At 44.3% G+C, this 21735-nt stretch overlaps 1 protein-coding gene across 1 annotated transcript in view; it reads left to right on the top strand.

Moving 5' to 3' along the window:
* TMTC1 (transmembrane O-mannosyltransferase targeting cadherins 1) overlaps nucleotides 1–21735 on the top strand; it is a 412328-nt gene that overhangs the window by 240122 nt on the left and 150471 nt on the right. Inside the window, exon 9 of the mRNA XM_038765197.1 lies at nucleotides 4219–4340. Coding sequence (XP_038621125.1) covers nucleotides 4219–4340 — 122 coding nt within the window. The remainder of the gene's footprint in view (nucleotides 1–4218; nucleotides 4341–21735) is intronic.

Here is a 21735-nt window from a genome sequence, read left to right as displayed (position 1 = left end):
TGTACATATCTATTCTATTTATTTTATTTTGTTAGTATGTTTGGTTTTGTTCTCTGTCTCCCCCTTTTAGACTGTGAGCCCACTGGTGGGTAGGGCCTGTCTCTATATGTTGCCAACTTGTACTTCCCAAGCGCTTAGTACAGTGCTCTGCACACAGTAAGTGCTCAATAAATACGATTGATTGGTTGATTGATTGATTGGATTGAAGGTGTTCGATCAGCTCTCTCCCTACTTCATTCCTTAACACCAGCCTACTTACCGGAATCCCATCTCATCTGTCTTTGCTCACACACTCCCTCTGGCTTGGAACTCCCTCCCCCTTTATATATGACAGACCACCATTTTTCCGATCTTAAAAACCCTACTAATAAATCTCACCTCCTCCAAGAAGCCTTCCCTCATTAAACTCTCATTTCCCCACCCTATAGACCCTCCGTTCTGTGTCTTTACACACGTGGGTCTCTACCCCTGAAGCCCTTTGTTACCCTCTCCATCCCCACAGCACATTTTTTATGGCATTTGTTAAGCGCTTACTACATTCCAAGCACCACATTGTGTTGGGGAAGTAATAATAATGATGGTGTTTCTTAAGCACTTAAGTATTGGGGTGGATAGAAGATAAGCAGGTTGTCTCACATGGGTCTCACAGTCTTAATCCCCATTTTCCAGATAAGGTAACTGAGGCCCAGAGAAGTTAAGTGGCTTGCCCAAAGTCACACAGTTTATAAGTGGTGGAATGGGGATTATAACAATTATAATAGTAATAGTAATGGCATTTATTAAGTGCTGACTATGTGCAAAGCACTGTTCTAAGCGCTGGGGAGGTTACAAGGTGATCAGGTTGTCCCATGGGGAGCTCACAGTCTTAATCCCCATTTTACAGATGAGGGAACTAAGGCCCAGAAAAGTTAAGTGAATTGCCCAAAGGCGGCGGAGCCGGGATTTGAATCCATGACCTCTAACTCCAAAGCCCATGCTCTTTCCACTGAGCCACGCTGCTTCTCTAGAAGATAGGAGATATCTGGTTGGACACAGTCCCTGACCCACATGGGGCTCATGGTCTTAATCCCCATTTTCCAGATGAGGTAACTGAGACACAGATAAGTTAAGTGACCTGTCCAAGGTCACCCAGCAGATAAGTGGCTGAACTGGAATTAGAACTCAGGTCCTCTGGGTCCTAGGCCCATGCTCTTTCCACTACACCACACTACGTATATCCTTATATCCACATCCTTTACATATTTGCTGTTTCCCCTATCTGTAATTTATTTTAATGTTTGTCTCCTCCACCATTCATTCATTCATTCAGTCGTATTTAGTGAGCACTTACTATGTGCAGAGCACTGAACTAAGCGCTTGGGAAGTACAAGTTGGCCAGATTGAAGTTCCTCAAGGGTAGGAATCGTGTCTATTGTATTCTCCCAAGTGTTTAGTAGAGTGCTTTGCACCTAGTAAGTGCCCAATAAATACCGTTGGTTGATTGATTGGTGATTCAATACCTGTTCCTCCTCTGATTTACACTGTAAGTCCCATGTGGGATAGAGACTGCATCCGCCCTGATTATCTGGGATCTACCCAGCGCTTAAGACAGTGCTTGGCACATACCATGATGGATACCATAATGAAGGCTATTATTTTGCTCTCTGTATTATTTGTTAAGTGCTAAGCCGGATGGCTTAGTGGATAGAGCATGGGCGTGGGAGTAAGAAGGACCTGAGTTCTAATCATGGCTCTGACGCCTGTCTGCTGTGTGATCTTGGGCAAATCACTTCGCTTCTCTGGGCCAGTGTTAATTTATCTGTAAAGTGGAGATTAAGAGTGTGAGCCTCATGTGGAACAGGGACTGTGTCCAACCTGGTTAGCTTGTATCTCTTCCAGTGCTTAGAACAGTGCTTGGCACATAGTAAGCACTTAGCAAGTACTATTATTATTATCATTATTACGTGCCAAGCACAGAATTAAGCATGGGTTAGATACAGACTAATCAGTTTAGACACAGTCCCTGTCCCATGTAGTGTTCACAGTCGAAGTATGAGGGAGAATGGAAATTTAATCCCCATTCTACAGATGAGGAAAGCAAGGTACAGAGAATTTAAATGACTTGCTGAAGGTATCACAGGAGGCTAGTGCTGGATTCGGAATTGGAACCCAGGTCCTCTAACTCCAAGGCCATGCTCTTTATTATTATTCATGGTTTTGGGGTCTCCTGAGGAGAACAGAGAACGAACCAGCCCTATCCTTTTCAAGGCTAAGAATGAATCCTATTTATCCTATTTATTTTACTTTGTTAGTATGTTTGGTTTTGTTCTCTGTCTCCCCCTTTTAGACTGTGAGCCCACTGTTGGGTAGGGACTGTCTCTATATGTTGCCAATTTGTACTTCCCAAGCGCTTAGTATAGTGCTCTGCACATAGTAAGCGCTCAATAAATGCGATTGATTGATTGATTGATTGATTGATTGATTGAATGGATTACGGGGCCAATAGGTTTCCCGGTATCCCGCTCTCATCCCTGCCAGTTCATTCATTCATTCAATCATATGTATTGAGCACTTACTGTATGCAGAGCACTGAACTAAGCTCTTGGGAAGTACAATTCAGCAATTTGTAGAGACGATCCCTACCCAACAATGGGTGAGTTCCCCCGAGAGCATGGAGTGCAAAAAGTGAGCAAGCAGTAAAGGATGGAACTCATTACGAAGGAAGCAAAAAACATGTTTTTTTAGTGTGCAGAAGTAATGTGGGCTAGGGAATAGAGTACAGGCCTAGGAATCTAATCCCGGCTCTGCCACGTATCTGCTGTATGACCTTGACCAAGTCACTTCACTTCTCCGGGCCTCAGTTACCTCATCTGTAAAATGAGGATTAAGACTATGAGCCCCAGGTCCGACAGGGACTGTGTACACCCCGATTAGCTTTAATCTACCCCAGCGCTCTGAACAGTACTTGATACATCATAAGCACTTCACAAATACCGTCATTATTACAGAAGGAAGAGGAAGTCCGGGAAAAGACTCCTGGCTCCGCCACTTGTCTGCTGCGTGACCTTGGCCAAGTCACTTAACTTCTCTGGGCCTGAGTTTTCTCAACTGTAAAATGGGGATTAAATACACGTCCTCCCTCCTATTTAGATTGGGAGTCCCGTGTGCTGCAGTGGCTGTGTCTGACCTAATTAAGTTGTACCTACCCCAGTGCTTGGAACAGTTTTTGACACCTTGGGCAAGTCACGTAGCTTCTCTGTGCCTCAGTGACCTCATCTGTACAATGGGGATGAAGACTGTGAGCCCCACGTGGGACCACCTGATACCTCAGCGCTTAGAACAGTGCTTTGCACATAGTAAGTGCTTAAGAAATACCCTCATTATTACCCTGTGTCTACCCCAGTGCTTAGCACATAGTCAGCGCTTAACAAATACCATAATTATTATTATTGCTTAACAAACACTATAAAATGATTTGTTTTTGGAATAATTTATATATCCATACACAATAGAGTCAGAGGAAGGGCTCCATCTTGTCCTTGTGAGCAAGGAATGTGTCTACCAACTCTGTTATACTGTCCCAAGTGCCTAGAGAAGCAGCGTGGCATGGTCGAAAGAGCCCGGGCTTGGGAGTCAGGGGTCGTGGGTTCTAATCCTGACTCCGCCACTTGTCAGCTGTGTGACTTTGGGCAAGTCACTTAACTTCTCTGTGCTTCAATTACTTCATCTGTAAAATGGGGATTAAGACTGTGAGCCCCATGTGGGACAATCTAATTGCCTTGTATCTACCCCAGCGCTTAGAACAGTGCTTGGCACATAGTAAGTGCTTAACAAATACCAACATTATTACTATTATTATTAGAACAGTACCTAGTGCCTAATACACAGTAAGCACTCAATAAATACCACTGATGGATCGATTGATCCTAGGCATTAATATTTTTATAGAAAGAACAATTCCAAAAGCTATAGTTTGCCAGTTTGCTGTTTACGAGGCACAAACATCAGATATTTCTGTGGCAAGTTTCAGAAGTGTAATATATATACAAACAGTGTCCTGTGCCAGAGAGTTTTCGACTGGAGGGCTTTTTCATTCCAATTTAGCACCCCTTTCAAAGAGATTTACGATCATCTGATGTATTCATTCCCCAAATGAGAAATTGAGCGAAGATGGTTGCATGCTGATTGAAGTGGGATTTTCAAACGTTTAATTTGTCCTTCACTTTTCTGTTGTTTCAGAAACTGGAGCACAAGGAAGTGTTAGTTGGCTTGTTGTTCCTGATTTTCCCTTTCATCCCAGCCAGCAATCTCTTCTTCAGGGTGGGATTTGTGGTGGCGGAGAGAGTCCTATACATGCCTAGGTAATTATCACACATGCTTTCCTTTTCAATGGCACCCCCCTCTCTGCCCCTCCCTCTTCTTTCCCATTTCCCTCCCGAGAAAGACAGAATTTTTCCATCTGTGCAAATGACCAAAGAAAAAGTCATCCCAGTGGTTGTCAAAGAATAGTCCCAACAGCCTCAAAAACACGATGGTAATAATAATAATAATGATGGCATTTATTAAGCACTTACTATGTGCAAAACATTGTTCTAGTTGCTGGGGAGGTTACAAGGAGATCAGGTTGTCCCACGGGGGGCTCACAGTCTTAATCCCCATTTTGCAGATGAGGGAACTGAGGCACAGAGAAGTTACGTGACTTGCCCAAAGTCACACAGCTGACAGTTGGCAGAGCCAAGATTCGAACCCATAACCCTTGACTCCGAAGCCCGTGCTCTTTCCACTGAGCCACACTGCTTCTCTGCAGTCGGGCGTTTTCCCTGACTAAGCCCTCCTTTCCTCTTCTCCCACTCCCTTCTGCATCACCCTGACTCTCTCCCTTTATTCATCCCCCCTCCCAGCCCCACAGCACTCTCATCCCTATCTGTCTTTTATTTATTTCTATTAATATCTCCCCCTCTAGAATCTGAGCTTGTCAGGGGCAGGGAATGTGTCCGTTTCTTGGCGTATCATACTCTCTCCAGCACTTAGCACAGTGCTCCGCACCCAGTAAGCGCTCAATAAATACGATTGACCAACTGACTGAATGATTGGACAGAACCAGCTTCCCACATCTCCCGCTCCATTACTTTACATAATTTTCTGTCTTGTCAATCATCATTCAACCCAAAGTTTCCGTCTAAGCACCTAGACTTAATGGAGCGTAAAATAATGGTCTAGAAATATTCTTGGAACTCACAGAGTCATTAATTATGTCGAGCTAAGTAGTAACAGTAATTAATGGTAATTAAGGTGGCTTTGATTTCCCCCTTCCCGGTTTACAAGTGGGAAGAGCTACAAGGGAGTTTGGACTTGAAAGAGAAACTACTGCATTTTCTTAATTACAAGAGGCCTTCAGGTATGACAGACAACATGTTGTCACTTGGGTTTCAGAATATCTTAACTCTGCTGCACCTTGTCTGTGCTCTTGAGAATCATTCCAGGGTAGACAAGACAATCCTGTTCTCTCAACGACAGTGGCTGTGTTTTTAAAAATTTCTCTTTAAAGCTAAGTCTTTCTTCTCAACTGTAATGTGGCATGTTTGGGGTTGGGTTAGTGGTCCTCAACAACAGGGAATAGTTCCTGAAGCCTCTTATCAATCAACCAATCAGTCGTATTTATTGAGCCCTGTTTATATGTATATATGTCTGTACATATTTATTACTCTATTTATTTATTTATTTATTTTACTTGTACATATCTATTCTATTTATTTTATTTTGTTAGTATGTTTGGTTTTGTTCTCTGTCTCCTTTTAGACTGTGAGCCCACTGTTGGGTACTGTGAGCCCACTGTCTCTATATGTTGCCATCTTGTACTTCCCAAGCGCTTAGTACAGTGCTCTGCACACAGTAAGCACTCAATAAATACAATTGATTGATTGATTGATTGACTGCTCACTATGTGCAGAGCACTGTACGAAACACTTGGGAGAGTACAATGGAACAAAAACAGGCACACTCTTATCTTTTGTGAATCCCTGTACTCTCCCAAGTGCTTAGTACAGTGCTGTGCACATAGTAAGCATTCAATAAATACAATTGATAGATTGATTGAATAAAATATTTACGGCATTCTTAAAAGACTGTGATTTCCCTTGGTGGAAATTAACTCAGGAACTGTGCATCTCCTCCAAGAGGCCTTCCCTGACTAAGCCTTCATTTCCTCTTCTCCTATTCCTGCCCCTTCTGCATTCCCCTTATAATAGCATTTATTAAGCGCTTACTATGTGCAAAGCACTGTTCTAAGCGCTGGAGCTTCAGGCTGTTTGAGATCCAGCTGGCTCTGGTTTGGCCCCCACCTCCCAGATGGTCGCTGACTTACCAAGAGGGAAGGATGCACAGAGCTCAGAAGAACTTGCCGGATGGTTGGAGAGGGGTCAAGCTTGGGGACCCTGCTGGATGGATTTGCTCCCTTTGTTCACGCCTCCCTCAACCCCACATCACTTACTTCCATATCATCAATCATCAATCGTATTTATTGAGCGCTTACTATGTGCAGAGCACTGTACTAAGCGCTTCCATATCCATAATTTATTTATTTCTATTAACGTCTTCCTCCCCCTCTAGACCGTAAGCTCATCGTGCGCAAGGAATGTGGTCTGTCATATTGTTACATTACACTCTCCCAAGGGCTTAGTACAGTGCTCTGCACACAGAAAGCATTCAATAAATACGATTGATTGGCGATCGATTGATTGTACACATTTTGCTTACAGTGAAGAGTTCGCAATCCAATGGGTCCTGCATTTGGATCCTTAGTTCATATATTTGCTCCGTGACTACTAACCTTGGGATACTTAATGTGTAAGGGTAGACCTATTGGGAATGTCTTGTCTTATGCCGTCCGAGTTGTCTCCAAACCATAGTAACACCACGGGCGCATCTCTCCAAGAATGCCCCGCCTCCATCTGCAATCATTCTGGGAGTGGATCCATGGAGTTTTCTTGGTCAAAATCCGAAAGTGGTTTTCCACTGTCTCCTTCCGCACGGTAAACTCGAGCCTCCGCCCTCGACTCTCTCCCGTGCCGCTGCTGCCCAGCATGGGGGAGTTTTGACTTGTAGCAGATTGCCTGCCACTCGCCAGCCACTGCCCAAGCTAGGAATGGAATGGGTAGGCCTCTGCTGGAGTCTCCTTCCAGTAGCTATGACTGGTAGAGTACTGGAAACTCTCCAGTTGTGACCCGAAGAGGCCTATTGGGAATACCAATACTAATAATACCATGACTACTACTACTAATAATGATGATAATGAGTGGTATTCTAGACTGTGAGCCCACTGTTGGGTAGGGACCGTCTCTATGTGTTGCCGACTTGTACTTCCCAAGTGCTTAGTACAGTGCTCTACACACAGTAAGTGCTCAATAAATACGATTGATTGATTGGTATTAGCTAAGCACTTAATATGTGCTGGGTTCTGTGCTTAGCATTGGGGTAGAGGTAAAATAATGAGGTTGGAGGCAGTTCTTTTCCCACATGGGGTTCACAGTCAAAGTGGGAGGGAGATCAAATATTTCATCCCCCTTGAGCAGCTGAGGAAAGTGAGGCATAGAGGAATTAAGTGTCTTCATTCATTCACTCGACCGTATTTACTGAAGGCTTACTGAATGCAAAGCACTGTACTAAGTGCTAGGGAGAGTACAATAGAACCATAGACAGATTCCCTGCCCACAATGAGCTTTTTTATTTAGTGCCGTTGAGTCTTTTCTGAGTCATAGCAACCCCTTGGATATACTTTCTCCAGAATGTCCTGTCCTCTGCCATAATCTGCGACCTTTCTAATGGTTCTTCCCTTATCGATATTACGGTCTCTATCCGTCTAGCTGCTGGGCTGCCTCTTCCACGTTTTCCTGGACTTTTCCCAGCGTTAATGTCTTCTCCAGAGAATCAGATTTCTTCTTCAAATTATCATGGGATCAGTGACAAATATGTCCAAAACTGAGCTCCTTATCTTCCCTCCCAAACCCTGTCCCCTCCCTGACTTTCCCGTCACTGTAGATGGCACTACCATCCTTCCCGTCTCATAAACCCATAACCTTGGTGTCATCCTCGGCCCCGCTGTCTCATTCACCCCTCACATCCAATCCGTCACCAAAACCTGCTGGTCTCACCTCCACAACATCGTCAAGATCCGCCCTTTCCTCTCCATCCAAACCGCTACCCTGGTGGTTCAATCTCTCATCCTATCCCGACTGGATTACTGCATCAGCCTCCTCTCTGATCTCCCATCCTCCTGTCTCTCCCCACTTCAGTCTATACTTCACTCTGCTGCCCAGCTCTCTTCCTCCCTTCAAAGCCCTACTGAGAGCTCACCTCTTCCAGGAGGCCTTCCCAGATTGAGCCCCCTTTATCCTCTCCTCCTCCCCATCGCCCCCCACCCTACCTCCTTCCCCTCCCCACAGCACTTGTATATATTTGTACATATTTATTACTCTATTTATTTTACTTGTACATATTTACTACTCTATTTTGTTAATGATGTGCACATAGGTATAATTCTATTTATTCTAACGCTATATGCACATTATTTTGACACCTGTCTACATGTTTTGTTTTGTTGTCTGTCTCCCCCTTCTAGACTGGGAGCCCGTTGTTGGGTAGGGACCGTCTCTATATGTTGCCTACTTATACTTCCCAAGTGCTTAGTACAGTGCTCTGCTCACAGTAAGCACTCAATAAATATTGTCACTGAAACCATGGAATGGTTTCATTAGCAGCAGGATTGGTTGACTACCTATTTTGGATGTGGTGCTGAATCCATCAATCTATCAATCAGTGATATTTATTGATCCTTACCATGTGCAGAACACTGTACTGTGTGCTTGGGAGAGTACAATAGGTTAGAGTTGGTAGACGCTATCTCTGTATCCACTGAACACTGAGCACTGAACTGAGCATGGTGTAGTGGATAGAGCATGGGCCTGGGAATTAGAAGGTCATGGGGTCTAATCCCAGCTCCACCACTTGTCTGCTGTGTGATCTTAGGCAGGTCACTTCACTTCTCTGCGCCTCTGTTCCCTCATCTGTAAAATGGGGATTGAGACTTTGAGCCACACATGGGAGAGGGAATGTGTCCAACTCGATTTGCTTATATCCACCCCGGTGGTTAGTACAGTGCCTGGCACAGACTGTGAGTCCATTGTTGGGCAGGGATTGTCTCTATCTGTTCCCGAATTGCACTTTCCAAGCTCTTAGTATAGAGCTCTGCACACAGTAAGCACTCAATAAATAGGCCTTCCCAGACTGAGCCCCCTTTCTCCTCTCCTCCTCCCTATCCCCCCTGCCCTACCTCCTTCCCCTCCCCACAGCACCTGTATATATGTTTGTACAGATTTATTACTCTATTTATTTTACTTGTACATATTTACTATTCTATTTATTTTGTTAATGATGTGCTTTTAGCTTTAATTTTATTTGTTCTGATGACTTGACACCTGTCCACATGTTTTGCTTCATTGTCTGTCTCCCCCTCCTAGTCTGTGAGCCTGTTGTTGGGTAGGGACTGTCTCTATATATTGCCAACTTGTACTTCCCAAGCGCTTAGTACAGTGCTCTGCACATAGTAAGCGCTTAATAAATACGATTGAATGAATGAATGAATCAGTCCTCCTGACTGTGTCCAAAATATGCTAATCTAGGTCAAGTCATTTGGCCTTCCAAAGACCACTTGGGTTTAATTTGCTCCAAAATCCATTTATTTGTTTTTCGGGCAGTCCGTGGTATTGACAAAAGCCTTTTCCAACACCACATTTCAAAAGAATCAAAGTTCTTTCTATCCAGTTTTTTCACTGTCCAGCTTTTGGATCCATACGTTGTCACTGGAAACACCACAGTGAGCTTAGCCAAGATCATACAAGAGGCAAGTGGCAGAGATTAGAACCCAGGTCCCCTGCCTCCGAGACCTATGGTCTTTCCATTAGACCACACTGCTTTCTCTATTACTAACCTTATCACCAAATGATGAAGTGTTAGCTCATAATTTTTTCCCGTTGCTGTTGAAAGTGGAGCCCCGTTATCCTAATCAATCAATCAATCGTATTTATTGAGCGCTTACTGTGTGCAGAGCACTGTACTAAGCGCTTGGGAAGTACAAGTTGGCAACATCTTAGGGCCTGGGAAGCAGCATGGCCTGGTGGAAAGAGCACAGGCCTGGGAATTGGGAATTGTTATAGAACTTGGGTTCTATTCCGAGCTCTAGCACTTGGCCTGCTGTGTGAACTTCTCTCTGCATCAGTTTCCTCAACTGTTTTATGGGGCTTGGATATCTGCTCTCCTTCCTTCTCATACTGTAAACCCACAGGGACTGGGTCTGATCTGATAATCTTTTATCTACCCCAGCTCCTTTTACAGTGCTTGGCATAGAGTGAGTGCCCAATAATAAATACTAATAGTAATAATAATGATGATGATGGTGGTATTTGCAAAGCGCCTACTATGTGCCAAGCACTGTTCTGAGCATGGGGATAGATGCAAGGTAATCAGGTTGTCCCACGTGGGGCTCACAGTCTCAATCTCCATTTTACAGATGAAGTAACTGAGGCACAGAGAAGTTAAGTGACTTGCCCAAAATCTCACAGCTGTCAGGTGGTGGAGCCGGGATTAGAACTCATGACCGCTGACTCCCAATCCCGTGCTCTTTCCACTAAGCCACGCTGCTTCTACAACAAATGCTATTATTATTATTATTACTCCGTTTATTCATGTTTTATAATCTTGCAAACTGGGCCCTATATCTTTGTTCTTCCTACTCTCACTATTTGTCAATAATTGTCTCGACTTGATTAGACTGTAAGTTTCTTAAAGGCAGTAATTTGTACTCTTCCAAATAGTACTGGGCTCAGTACCCAACAGAGACTCAATAAACATTATAAATTGATTGACATTGTGGGCAGGGAATTGTCACTGTTTATTGGTGTGTTATACTTTCCCAAGCGCTTAGTACAGTGCTCAGCCCACAGTAAGCATTTAATAAATACGATTGAATGAAATACGATTGAATGAATGGACTAACTCACTGAGAAAGGTATCTGCCTTCAAATTCCCTCACTCTTTAAGACCTTGTCAGACCCTCAGCTAAAGTAGTGGGCCAGAAAAAAACCCTTGAAAAACAGCAATCTGAATCTCATTGCAAACCTTCCTATCAATCCATGCTCTACCAATCAATCAGTTAATTGATTGATGGTATTGATTGAGGTCTTAGCATGTGCAGAGCACTGTACTGACCTCTTAGGAGAGGACTCTCCAGAATTTGGCTTCTTGCCATGCGTTTTTTTTTTTTAATGGTATTTGTTAAGCACTCACTATGTGCCAGCTACTGTACTGAATGTATGTATATATGTCTATATGTTTGTACATATTTATTACTCTATTTATTTATTTATTTTACTTGTGCATATCTATTCTATTTATTTTATTTTGTTAATATGTTTGGTTTTGTTCTGTCTCCCCCTTCTAGACTGTGAGCCCACTGTTGGGTAGGGACTGTCTCTATATGTTGCCAACTTGTACTTCCCAAGCGCTTAGTACAGTGCTCTGCACACAGTAAGCGCTCAATAAATACGATCAATTGATTGATTGATTGAACACTGGGGTAGACAGGCTAATCAGGATTGGACACGGTTTATACCCCATGTGGGACTAACAATCTTAAATCATCATTTTACAGTACCATTGCAACAGTACCAAATAATAAAGAAACAGCGTGGCTTAGTGGAAAGAACACGGTCTTGGGAGTCAGAGGTTATGGGTTCTAATCCCTGCTCTGCCACTTGTCAGCTGTGTGACTTTGGGCAAATCACTTAACTTCTCTGTGCCTCAGTTACCACATCCGTAAAGTGGGGATTAAAACACATGGGACAACCTGATTGCCTTGTGTCTCCCCCAGGGCTTAGAACAGTGCTTGGCACATAGTAAGTGCTTAACAAATACCATTATTACTATTAATAGCATTTTGTTTTATCTGAGACTCTTATTCCATAGCATTTCAGCTTTCTCTTTTCCAGGCTGGCTTGTCCCAATTCCTCTAAATTATTCATCCAGGTTCTATTTTCTCACTCTTTAATCATCTCTGTAGTTGTCATCTTAGGGGAGGCTTTAAGGGAATGCGCTCTTACCTAGCAGGAAAGGCTCAGGGTTATTCACTTCGAGGGGCATGAGTAGCTCATTAGCTCTTGTACGTGAGCTATGTCAGGGTGTTCAAATTCCTGTTTTCTGGGGAGTGGAATTTCTTCTGAGTAAAACACTGGTGCTCAGTGCTTAGAGTTTTGGATTGAGGGACAGGTTTCTGATGGAGTGATTGCTCCAGACTTATTTAGGAGTCCATTCCTAACAAATGAAAATGTCCGGCCCCATTCAGACATCAATCAATCAATCATTGTTATTGATTCATTCATTACTGAGCCCTACTGAGAGCTCACCTCCTCCAGGAGGCCTTCCCAGACTGAGCCCCCTTTTTCCTCTCCCCCTCCCCATCCCCCCGCCCTACCTCCTTCCCCTCCGCACAGCACCTGTATATATGTTTGTACAGATTTTTACTCTATTTATTCTACTTGTACATATTTACTACTCTATTTTGTCAATGATGTGCATCTAGATTTACTTCTATTTATTCTGATGACTTGACACCTGACCACATGTTTTGTTTTGTTGTGTGTCTCCTCTTTCTAGAGTATGAGCCCGTTGTTGGGTAAGGACGGTCTCTATATGTTGCCAACTTGTACTTCCCAAGCTCTTAGTACAGTGCTCTGCACACAGTAAGTGCTCAGTAAATACCATTGAATGAATGAATGAATTCAATCATTCATTCAGTCTTATTTATCGAGTGCTTACTGTGTGCAGAGAGCTGTACTGAGCGCTGGGGCGAGTACCATGCAACACTAAACAGACACATTCCCTGCCCACAATGAGCTTACAGTCTAGAGACAGTATACTGATAAAAATCAATAAATGACAGATATGGACTTCAGTGCTGTGGGGCTGGGAGGGGGATGAACTAAGGAAGCAAGTAAGGGGGATGTAGAAGGGAGTGAGAGATGAGGAAAGGGGGGACTTAGTCAGGGAAGGCTTCTTGGAGGAGATGGGCCTTCAGTAGGGCTTTAAAATGGGAGGGGAGAGGAACTGTCTGTCAGATTAGAGAAGGGAGGGTGTTCCAGGCCAGAGGCAGGACGTGGGCCTGGGGTTGGCGGCGAGACAGGGGAGATGGAGGCGCAGTGAGAAGGTTAGCATCAAAGGACACATTCCCTGCCCACAATAAGCTTATAGTCTAGATTCTGACTCTCTCCAAATGATAGAAGACCGATCAATCAATCAGTCATAGTTATTGAGCACTTACTGTGTGCAGAGCACTGAACTAAGCACTTGGAAGAGTACAATAGAACAATAAACATACACATTCCCTGCCCATAACAAGCTCACAGTCTAAAGGGGGGAGACAGACATTAATATAATTAAATCAGTAAAATATAAATAAATCACAAATGCCAATAAAATGTGGTTGTGAATGTTACGGATATCTAAAAGAAGGAATAGCCTCATTTATCAGACTCTGACTTATTTATGGAGTAAGGCCAGAGGATCATAGCTTTAATGAGCTTCTCTTTGAGTTCTCCGTGGAAGAGCCACAAAAATAAGGTACTGTTTATAATAATAATAATAACAATAGTACTTAAGCGCTTACTATGTGACAAGCACTCATATCAGCACGGGGGTAGATGCAAGCTAATCGGGTTGGACACAGTCCCTGTCCCACAAGGGGCTCACCCTCTTAATCTCCATTTTGCAGATGAGTTAACTGGGGCACAGAGAAGTGACCTGCCCAAGATCATACAGCAGATTTATGGCAGAGTCAGAATTAGAACCCAGGGCCTTCTGATTCCCAGGCCTGGGCTTTATCCACTAGGCCACACCACTTATGCCCTTATGTAGAAGCAGCACGGATCAGTGGAAAGAGCCCGGGCTTTGGAGTCAGAGGTCATGGGTTCAAATCCCGGCTCTGCTACTTGTCAGCTGTGTGACTTTGGGCAACTCATTTAACTTCTCTGTGCCTCAGTTACCTCATCTGTAAAATGGGGATTAAGACTGTGAGCCCCCAAACTGAGACAACCTGATCACCTTGTAACCTCCCCAGCGCTTAGAACAGTGCTTTGCACATAGTAAGCGCAGAGAAGCAGCGTGGAAAGAGCCCGGGCTTTGGAGTCAGAGGTCATGGGTTCAAATCCCGGCTCCGCCACTTGTCAGCTGTGTGACTTTGGGAAAGTCACTTAACTTCTCTGGGCCTCAGTTCCCTCATCTGGAAAATGAGGATTAAAACTGTGAGCCCCCTGTGGGACAACCTGATCACCTTGTAACCTCCCCAGCGCTTAGAACAGTGCTTTGCACATAGTAAGCGCTTAATAAATACTATCATTATTATTATTATTATTATTATTAATAATAAATGCCATCATTATTATTCTTATTCTCTGGACTACTTTAATGACTTGAGAGTTAATATAACTAATAAGGAGTAAGACTTCCACCGCTGCAAAGTGAAGTTCACTTGACAATATTTAGGCCAATTGTTCATTCAGTTATTTTACTATCATTATCATGTCTTCGTAAACTGAAAGTGAAACTCTTTTTCATCTTAATTATAATAATGATGATGATGGCATTTGCTAAGCAATTACTCTCTGTCAAGCAATATTCTAAATACTGGGGTAGAGCCAAGCAACTCAGGGTGGACACAGGCCCTGTCCCACATGGGGCTCACAGTCTTAATCCAATTTTTACAGATGAGGGAATTGAGGCCCGGAGAAGTTAAGTGATTTGTCCAAAGTCTCACAGCAGCTAAGTGGCAGAGCCAGGATTAAAATCCAGGTCTTTTTGACTCCCGGGCCTGGGGTCTTTCCACTTTGTATCTTTTTAGCCTCCTGTTCTTAAGTATGAAATTCAGTAGGGCAAACACACAGAGGAAAATAGGAAAAATAGAAGAATCTCATTGCCTACAAGCATCAGGGGGAGGGGCGGGGGGAGTGAGGATTATTAAGACCCCCTGACCAACTGCAAACTGGGACTCTATGGGGTTTTAGGAGCGGAGTAAGAAAACAAAAGTGGGAGAATCAAAAAAGAGAGGGAGAAATAACCTCAGGTTCCTTGAGAATTGGGATTGTGTATGCGAACTCTATTGTACTTCCCAAAACGCTTACCGCAGTTCAGTGCTCTGCACACAGCAGTAAGCACCAAAGACATACTGTTAATCGAATGGTTGGTCCAAAACACATCGTCTCAAAAATGTCACGTTCAGGGTTCCACTCATTTTCCTTTTATCCTTTTGCTGGAGATGACTTGGAAATGCAGGCAACCTCATTTTTTACCACATGGCATAGTGGCTAGAGCACGGGCTGGGAGTCAAAAGGACCTGGGTTCTAATCCTGATCCTCCACTTGTTGGCTGTGTGCCCTTGGGCAAGACACTTCACTTCTTTGGGCCTCAGTTAGTTCATCTGTAAAATGGGATTTGAGACTGTGAGCCCCAAATGGGACAGGGACTGTGTCCAGCCTGATTTGCTTGGCAGTTAATAATAATATATTATTATTAACATTATACATAACATATTATTATATAATTATAATTAATTAATATGATGATTATATAATATAATTATTACATATTATTATATAATTAATATCTTCTTCTTATTATTATTATGGTATTTGTTAAGTGCTTACTATGTGCCAGGCACTGTACTAACTGCTGGGATGGATACTAACTAGCAAATTGTGTTGGACACAGTCCCTGTCCCACATGGGGTTCACAGTTGCAAACTCCATTCTACAGATGAGGTCACTGAGGCCCAGAGAAGTGAAATGACTTGCCTAAGGTCAGACAGAAGACAAGTGGTGGAGCTGGGATTAGAACCCAGGACCTTTTGATTACCATGTTCGTGCTCCATCTACTACATCGATGCTGCTTCCCTTAGTACAGTGCTTCGCACATAGTAACCACTTAAAAAAATCATAATTATTATTCTTGTAGCATAATAAATGGGGAAATAAAGGATGGAATTTTTTTCACGGCATTTATTAAGCACTTAGTATGTGCAAAGCACTGTTCCAAGCACTGGGGAGGTTACAAGGTGATCAGGTTGTCCCACGGGGGGCTCACAGTCTTAATCCCCATTTTACAGATGAGGTCACTGAGGCACAGAGAAGTTAAGTGACTTGCCTAAAGTCACATAGCTGACAAGCGGCAGAACTGGGATTTGAACCCATGACCTCTGACTCCAAAACCCAGGCTCTTTTGGAATCTCGAGTCCTTTACCCTTTGGGTCTCAAGAGCACCCTTTGGGGACCAAAACCCTTTGCCACAAGATGGATATAGCTATAATTCTATTTGTTCTGATGATTTTGACACCTGTCTACGTGTTTTGTTTTGTTGTCTGTCTCCCCCTTCTAGACTGTGAGCGCGTTGTTGGGTAGGGACCGTCTCTAGATGTTGCTGACTTGTACTTCCCAAACACTTAGTACAGTGCTCTGCACACCGTAAGTGCTCAATAAATACGATTGAATGAATAAATGAATGAATGAAAGTATGAGCTCGTTGTGATCAGGAAATGTGTCCATTCTATTGTATTGTCCTCTCCCAAGCACTTAGTACAGTGCTCTGCACACAGTAAGCCCTTAATAAATACTATTGATTGATGGATTGATTGAATCGTTTTAGCGAAATGTCAGTCAGCTCTGTTTTCATTGGACACATCACTCATCCAAGCTGAAGACTCTTCTGGTGGTTAGAGGGTCTTGTGGCCTCAATCGCCTTTTCAGAAAACGGGAGAAAATAACTCTCCCTTTCATCCAGGAAGGTTTGGATTAAAGAAAATGCTTTGGAATTGTGTGCAAATAGAAAGCGTCAGCATCATTAATGGATGACAGCTTAGATCCCAGAGCTGCCATGGCATTTAACTTCAACTGGCAAAATTCAACGGAGACACATCCAAAATCAATTTCCATCAACTATTCATCATTCAAAGTAAAAGTTTTCTCTTTCTTCTAAGTGCTAAGTCTCCTTCTTAACATACATACCTGGATCTCATTTCAAGGAACTCAACTTTGCCGTCCTATAGCGGATGCTCAAGAGATATCTCTTCTCCCTCCTACTTTGACTGTGAGCCCCATATGGGACAAGGACTGTGTCTGATTTGATTAATTTGTGTCTTCCCCAGTGCTTCAAACAGGGCTTGACTCATAGCAAGCACTTAACAAATACCATAATAATGATTGATAATAATAATAATAATAATAGTGAGGCCAGTTAATAGCTTATTATGGGTCAAACACTGTACTAAGCACTGGGACAGACACAAGATGATCAGGTTGGACATAGTCCCTGCCCCACCTGAGGCTGACAATCTGTGAAGATAGGAGAACAGCTGTTGAATCTCCATTTTACAGAGGCTAAGTATCTTGCCCAAATTCCCACAGCAGGCAAGTGGCAGGGGCAGGATTAGAACTCAAGTCCTCTGACTCCTGGGCCCATGCTCTTTCATTCCCTGCCACTTCCCATAAGAACATCATCATTCAATCAATCAATCATATTTATTGAGTACTTTGTGCAGAGCACTGTACTCAGAAGAATACAATATAACAGAGTTATCAGGAAATCAGTGGTATTTACTGAGCAGTTACTACATATGGAGCACTTTTCTAAACGCTTGGGTGAGTACAATACAAGAAAATTAGCAGACACATTTCCTGCCCATAATGAACTTATGGTAGAGTTGGGAGACATGGCCCCTGCCCACAGTGAACTTACAGTGGAGGGGTTATTGATATCATTATTGTTATTATTGTTTTTATTGTTGCTTTTCAGGACTGTGGAGACAGTGGGTGGCAACAGGGTGAATGCAGGGTGTGGAGGCTTGGGTGGTCGCTGTTTTTGTACTGGATAGTCTGGTTTGCCGCTAGTCTGCCCTTTGTCCGGTTCCAATATCTTCCTCAAATGCTGTCGAATTGTTTCCTGCCCATAGCAACTCCGTGGATACACCCTCCTCAGAACACCCCATCTTCTTCCGTAAAGTCATTCTGGTGTGTGTATCCATAGAGTTTTCTCAGAAAGATATGGAAGTGGTTTACCGTCGCCTTCTTCCACATGGTAAAAACTTGAGTGTCCACCGTTATCTTTGATCAGCGTTTTGATCGCTCGATCATCTGCCTTTGACTCTTTCCCACACCGCTGCTGCCCAGCACAGGGGAATCGACCCCGTATGTTGCTTCGGTTTAGACCACTCCGTTGTGGGAACCAGAACGGTGTCAGCGCTTAGAACAGTGCTTGGCACATAGTAAGCGCTTAACAAGTACCAACATTATTATTATTATTATTATTATTATTTTATTTTTATTATTATTACTGAATGGCCTAGCCCTAAACTCCACCAGCTGGAAGCTCTCAGTCTCAATCCCCATAACTGCCACGATAAGCCGTAGATTCACAGGGTGCCAGCCATTTTGACATCCTTCTTCTTGAAGTTTTGGCTCCCGCCCGTCAGTTTCTCGGCACCGTTGCCGCGGCGGACATCCCGTTGACCCAGAAGGAGAACGTCAAGAGCTCTGAGAAAAATTGGGAAGTTCTGAAGGTGTCCTAGGGAAGCACCCTAATAACGATAATTATAATTATGGGTTAAGCGCTTACTACAAGCCAAGCACTGTGTGGCTTTGGGGAAGTCACTTTCATTCATTTTCTAGACTGTGAGCCCACTGTTGGGTAGGGACTGTCTCTATATGTTGCCAACTTGTACTTCCCAAGCGCTTAGTACGGTGCTCTGCACACAAAGTGCTCAATAAGTATGATTGATTGATTGATTCATTCATTCATTCAGTTGTATTTATTGAGCGCTTATTGCATGCAGAGCACTGTACAAAGCGCTTGGGAAGTACAGGTTGGTAACATGCAGAGACAGTCCCTACCCAACGATGGGCTCACAGTCTAGAAGGGGGAGACAGATAATGAAATAAAACATGTAGACAGGTGTCAAAACCATCAGAACAAAAAGAATTAAAGCTATATGCACATCATTAACAAAATAAATAGAATAGTAAATATGTACAAGTAAAATAGAGTAATAAATTTGTACAAATATATACAAGTGCTGTGGGGAGGGGAAGGAGGTAGGGCGAGGGGGATGGGGAGGAGGAGAGGAAAAAGGGGGCTCAGTCTGGGAAGGCCTCCTGGAGGAGGTGAGCTCTCAGTAGGGCTTTGAAGGGAGGAAGAGAGCTAGCTCGGGGGATGTGTTTCAGGCAGAAACTCCTCACCCTGGGCTTCAAGGCTGTCCATCACCTCGCTCCCTCCTACCTCACCTCCCTTCTCTCCTTCTACTGCCCAGCCCGCACCCTCCACTCCTCTTCTGCTAATCTCCTCACCGTACCTCGTTCTCGCCTGTCCCACCATCGACCCCCGGCCCACGTCCTCCCCCGGGCCTGGAATGCCCTCCCTCTGCCCATCCGCCAAGCTAGCTCTCTTCCTCCCTTCAAGGCCCTACTGAGAGCTCACCTCCTCCAGGAGGCCTTCCCAGACTGAGCCCCTTCCTTCCTCTCCCCCTCGTCCCCTTCTCTATCCCCCCATCTTACCTCCTTCCCTTCCCCTCAGCACCTGTATATATGTATATATATACAGGGTGTGGGCCGGGCCTCCTCCGGGCTCACTGCTGCGGGTAGGCTGCTCCAATCTACGGTCCAGTTCAGGCAGGGATGGGGAGAGAGCTTTGCTTCATTATGCCTCTTCCCATTAACTTGGACATCATGGCTCTTGGGCCTCCTAAGAACCGAGGGCGCTGGGAACCTGCTTGGCTTCAGAAACTGCACACGGGTTTGGCAGCTGTTTTTTCATGGCGGTCCCTAATTTGGGGAACTGGAGAAACTGGATTCCACAGTTCTGAGCGGCTCTCTTCACTCCAGGTACTGCCTGAACTCTCTGTTACCAAGAGGCAATTAGGGGACGTTTGTCCACCTATTTACTCTGCTTCTTGCAGGCCAAAACCCAAAATGGATGGATGCAGGGCAGGAGGACCAGGTCGACAAGGGTGACGTACAGCCCTTTGGCCAACAACTTCTCTCTGCCTCAGTGACCTCATCTGTAAAAATGGGGTTTAAGACTTGCAGTCTAGAGGATTCTTGAATTGTGAAGCGGGGTGGCCTAGTGGAAAGAGCACGAGCCTGGGAATCAGAGGGTAAAGATCCAAATGTGTAGACAACACAAAAGAGAGAGAGAAAGTAAGGGAAAAGGCTTAATAGGAATAAATGTGCTGGAGGGCTAGGGGTGGTTATGTTGCTTCGTCATTCTACAATGGGCATGTGTTAAGGGAAAGGAATTTTAGTTCTCTAAAATGTATTTTCATATTCAGTTCCTGATTTTCTACAGAAGTCAGCCAAAGAACCACCGCTTCTTCAAACAATGGAAAGAAATGGAACATATTTACTGAGCTTTTAAGTTTCCAGATCAAATGCCTCTGTTCTTTCATTCATTCATTCATTCATTCATTCATTCATTCAATTGTATTTATTGAGCGCTTATTGTGTGCAGAGCAATGTAGTAAGAACTTGGAAAGTACAAGTTGGCAATATATAGAGACGGTCCCTACCTAACAACGGGCTCACAGTCTAGAAGGGGGAGACAGTCAACAAAACAAAACACATGGATAGGTGTCAAGTCATCAGAATAAGTAGAAGTAAAGCTAGAGGCACATCATTAACAAAATAAATAGAATAGTAAATATGTACAAGTAAAATAAATAGAGTAATAAATCTGTACAAACGTATATACAGGTGCTGTGGGGAGGGGAAGGAGGCAGGGCGGGGGGATGGGGAGGGGGAGAGGAAAGAGGGGGCTCAGTCTGGGAAGTCCTTCTGGAGGAGGTGAGCTCTCAGTAGGGCTTTGAAGAGAGGAAGAGAGCTAGCGTGGCGGATGTGCAGAGGGAGGGCATTCCGGGCCAGGGGGAGGACGTGGGCCGGGGGTCGACGGTAGGGCAGGCGAGAACGAGGCACGATGAGGAGATTAGCAGCAGAGGAGCAGCGTGGCTCAGTGGAAAGAGCACGGGCTTTGGAGTCAGAGGTCATGGGTTCAAATCCCAGCTCCGCCAATTGTCAGCTGTGTGACAAGTCACTTAACATCTCTGTGCCCCAGTTACCTCATCTGTAAAATGGGGATGAAGACTGTGAGCCCCCCGTGGGACAACCTGATCACCTTGTAACCTCCCCTGTGCTTAGAACAGTGCTCTGCACATAGTAAGCGTTTAATAAATGCCATAATAATATAAGGAGCGGAGGGTGTGTGCTGGGCTGTAGAAGGAAAGAAGGGAGGTGAGGTAGGAAGGGGCGAGGGGATGGGGAGCCTTGAAGCCGAGAGTGAGGAGTTTTTGCGGGATGCATAGGTTGACTGGTAGCCACTGGAGATTTTTGAGGAGGGGAGTAACATGCCCAGAGCATTTCTGCACAAAGATAGTCTGGGCAGCAGAGTGAAGTATAGACTGAAGTGGGGAGAGACAGGAGGATGGGAGATCAGAGAGGAGGCTGATGCGGTAATCCAGTCGGTATAAAATGAGAGACTGAACCAACAAGGTATCGGTTTGGAAGGAGGGCGGACCTTAGCGATCTTGCGGAGGTGAGACCGGCAGGTTTTGGTGACGGATTGGATGTGAGGGGTGAACGAGAGAGCGGAGTTAAGGGTGACACCAAGGTTGCGGGCTTG

Source organism: Tachyglossus aculeatus, chromosome 2 (assembly GCF_015852505.1).
Source record: "Tachyglossus aculeatus isolate mTacAcu1 chromosome 2, mTacAcu1.pri, whole genome shotgun sequence".
In the NCBI taxonomy this organism is placed as follows: domain Eukaryota; kingdom Metazoa; phylum Chordata; class Mammalia; order Monotremata; family Tachyglossidae; genus Tachyglossus; species Tachyglossus aculeatus.
The sequence above is the reverse complement of the archived record's forward strand: the minus strand, read 5'-3'. Positions and strand labels throughout refer to the sequence as shown.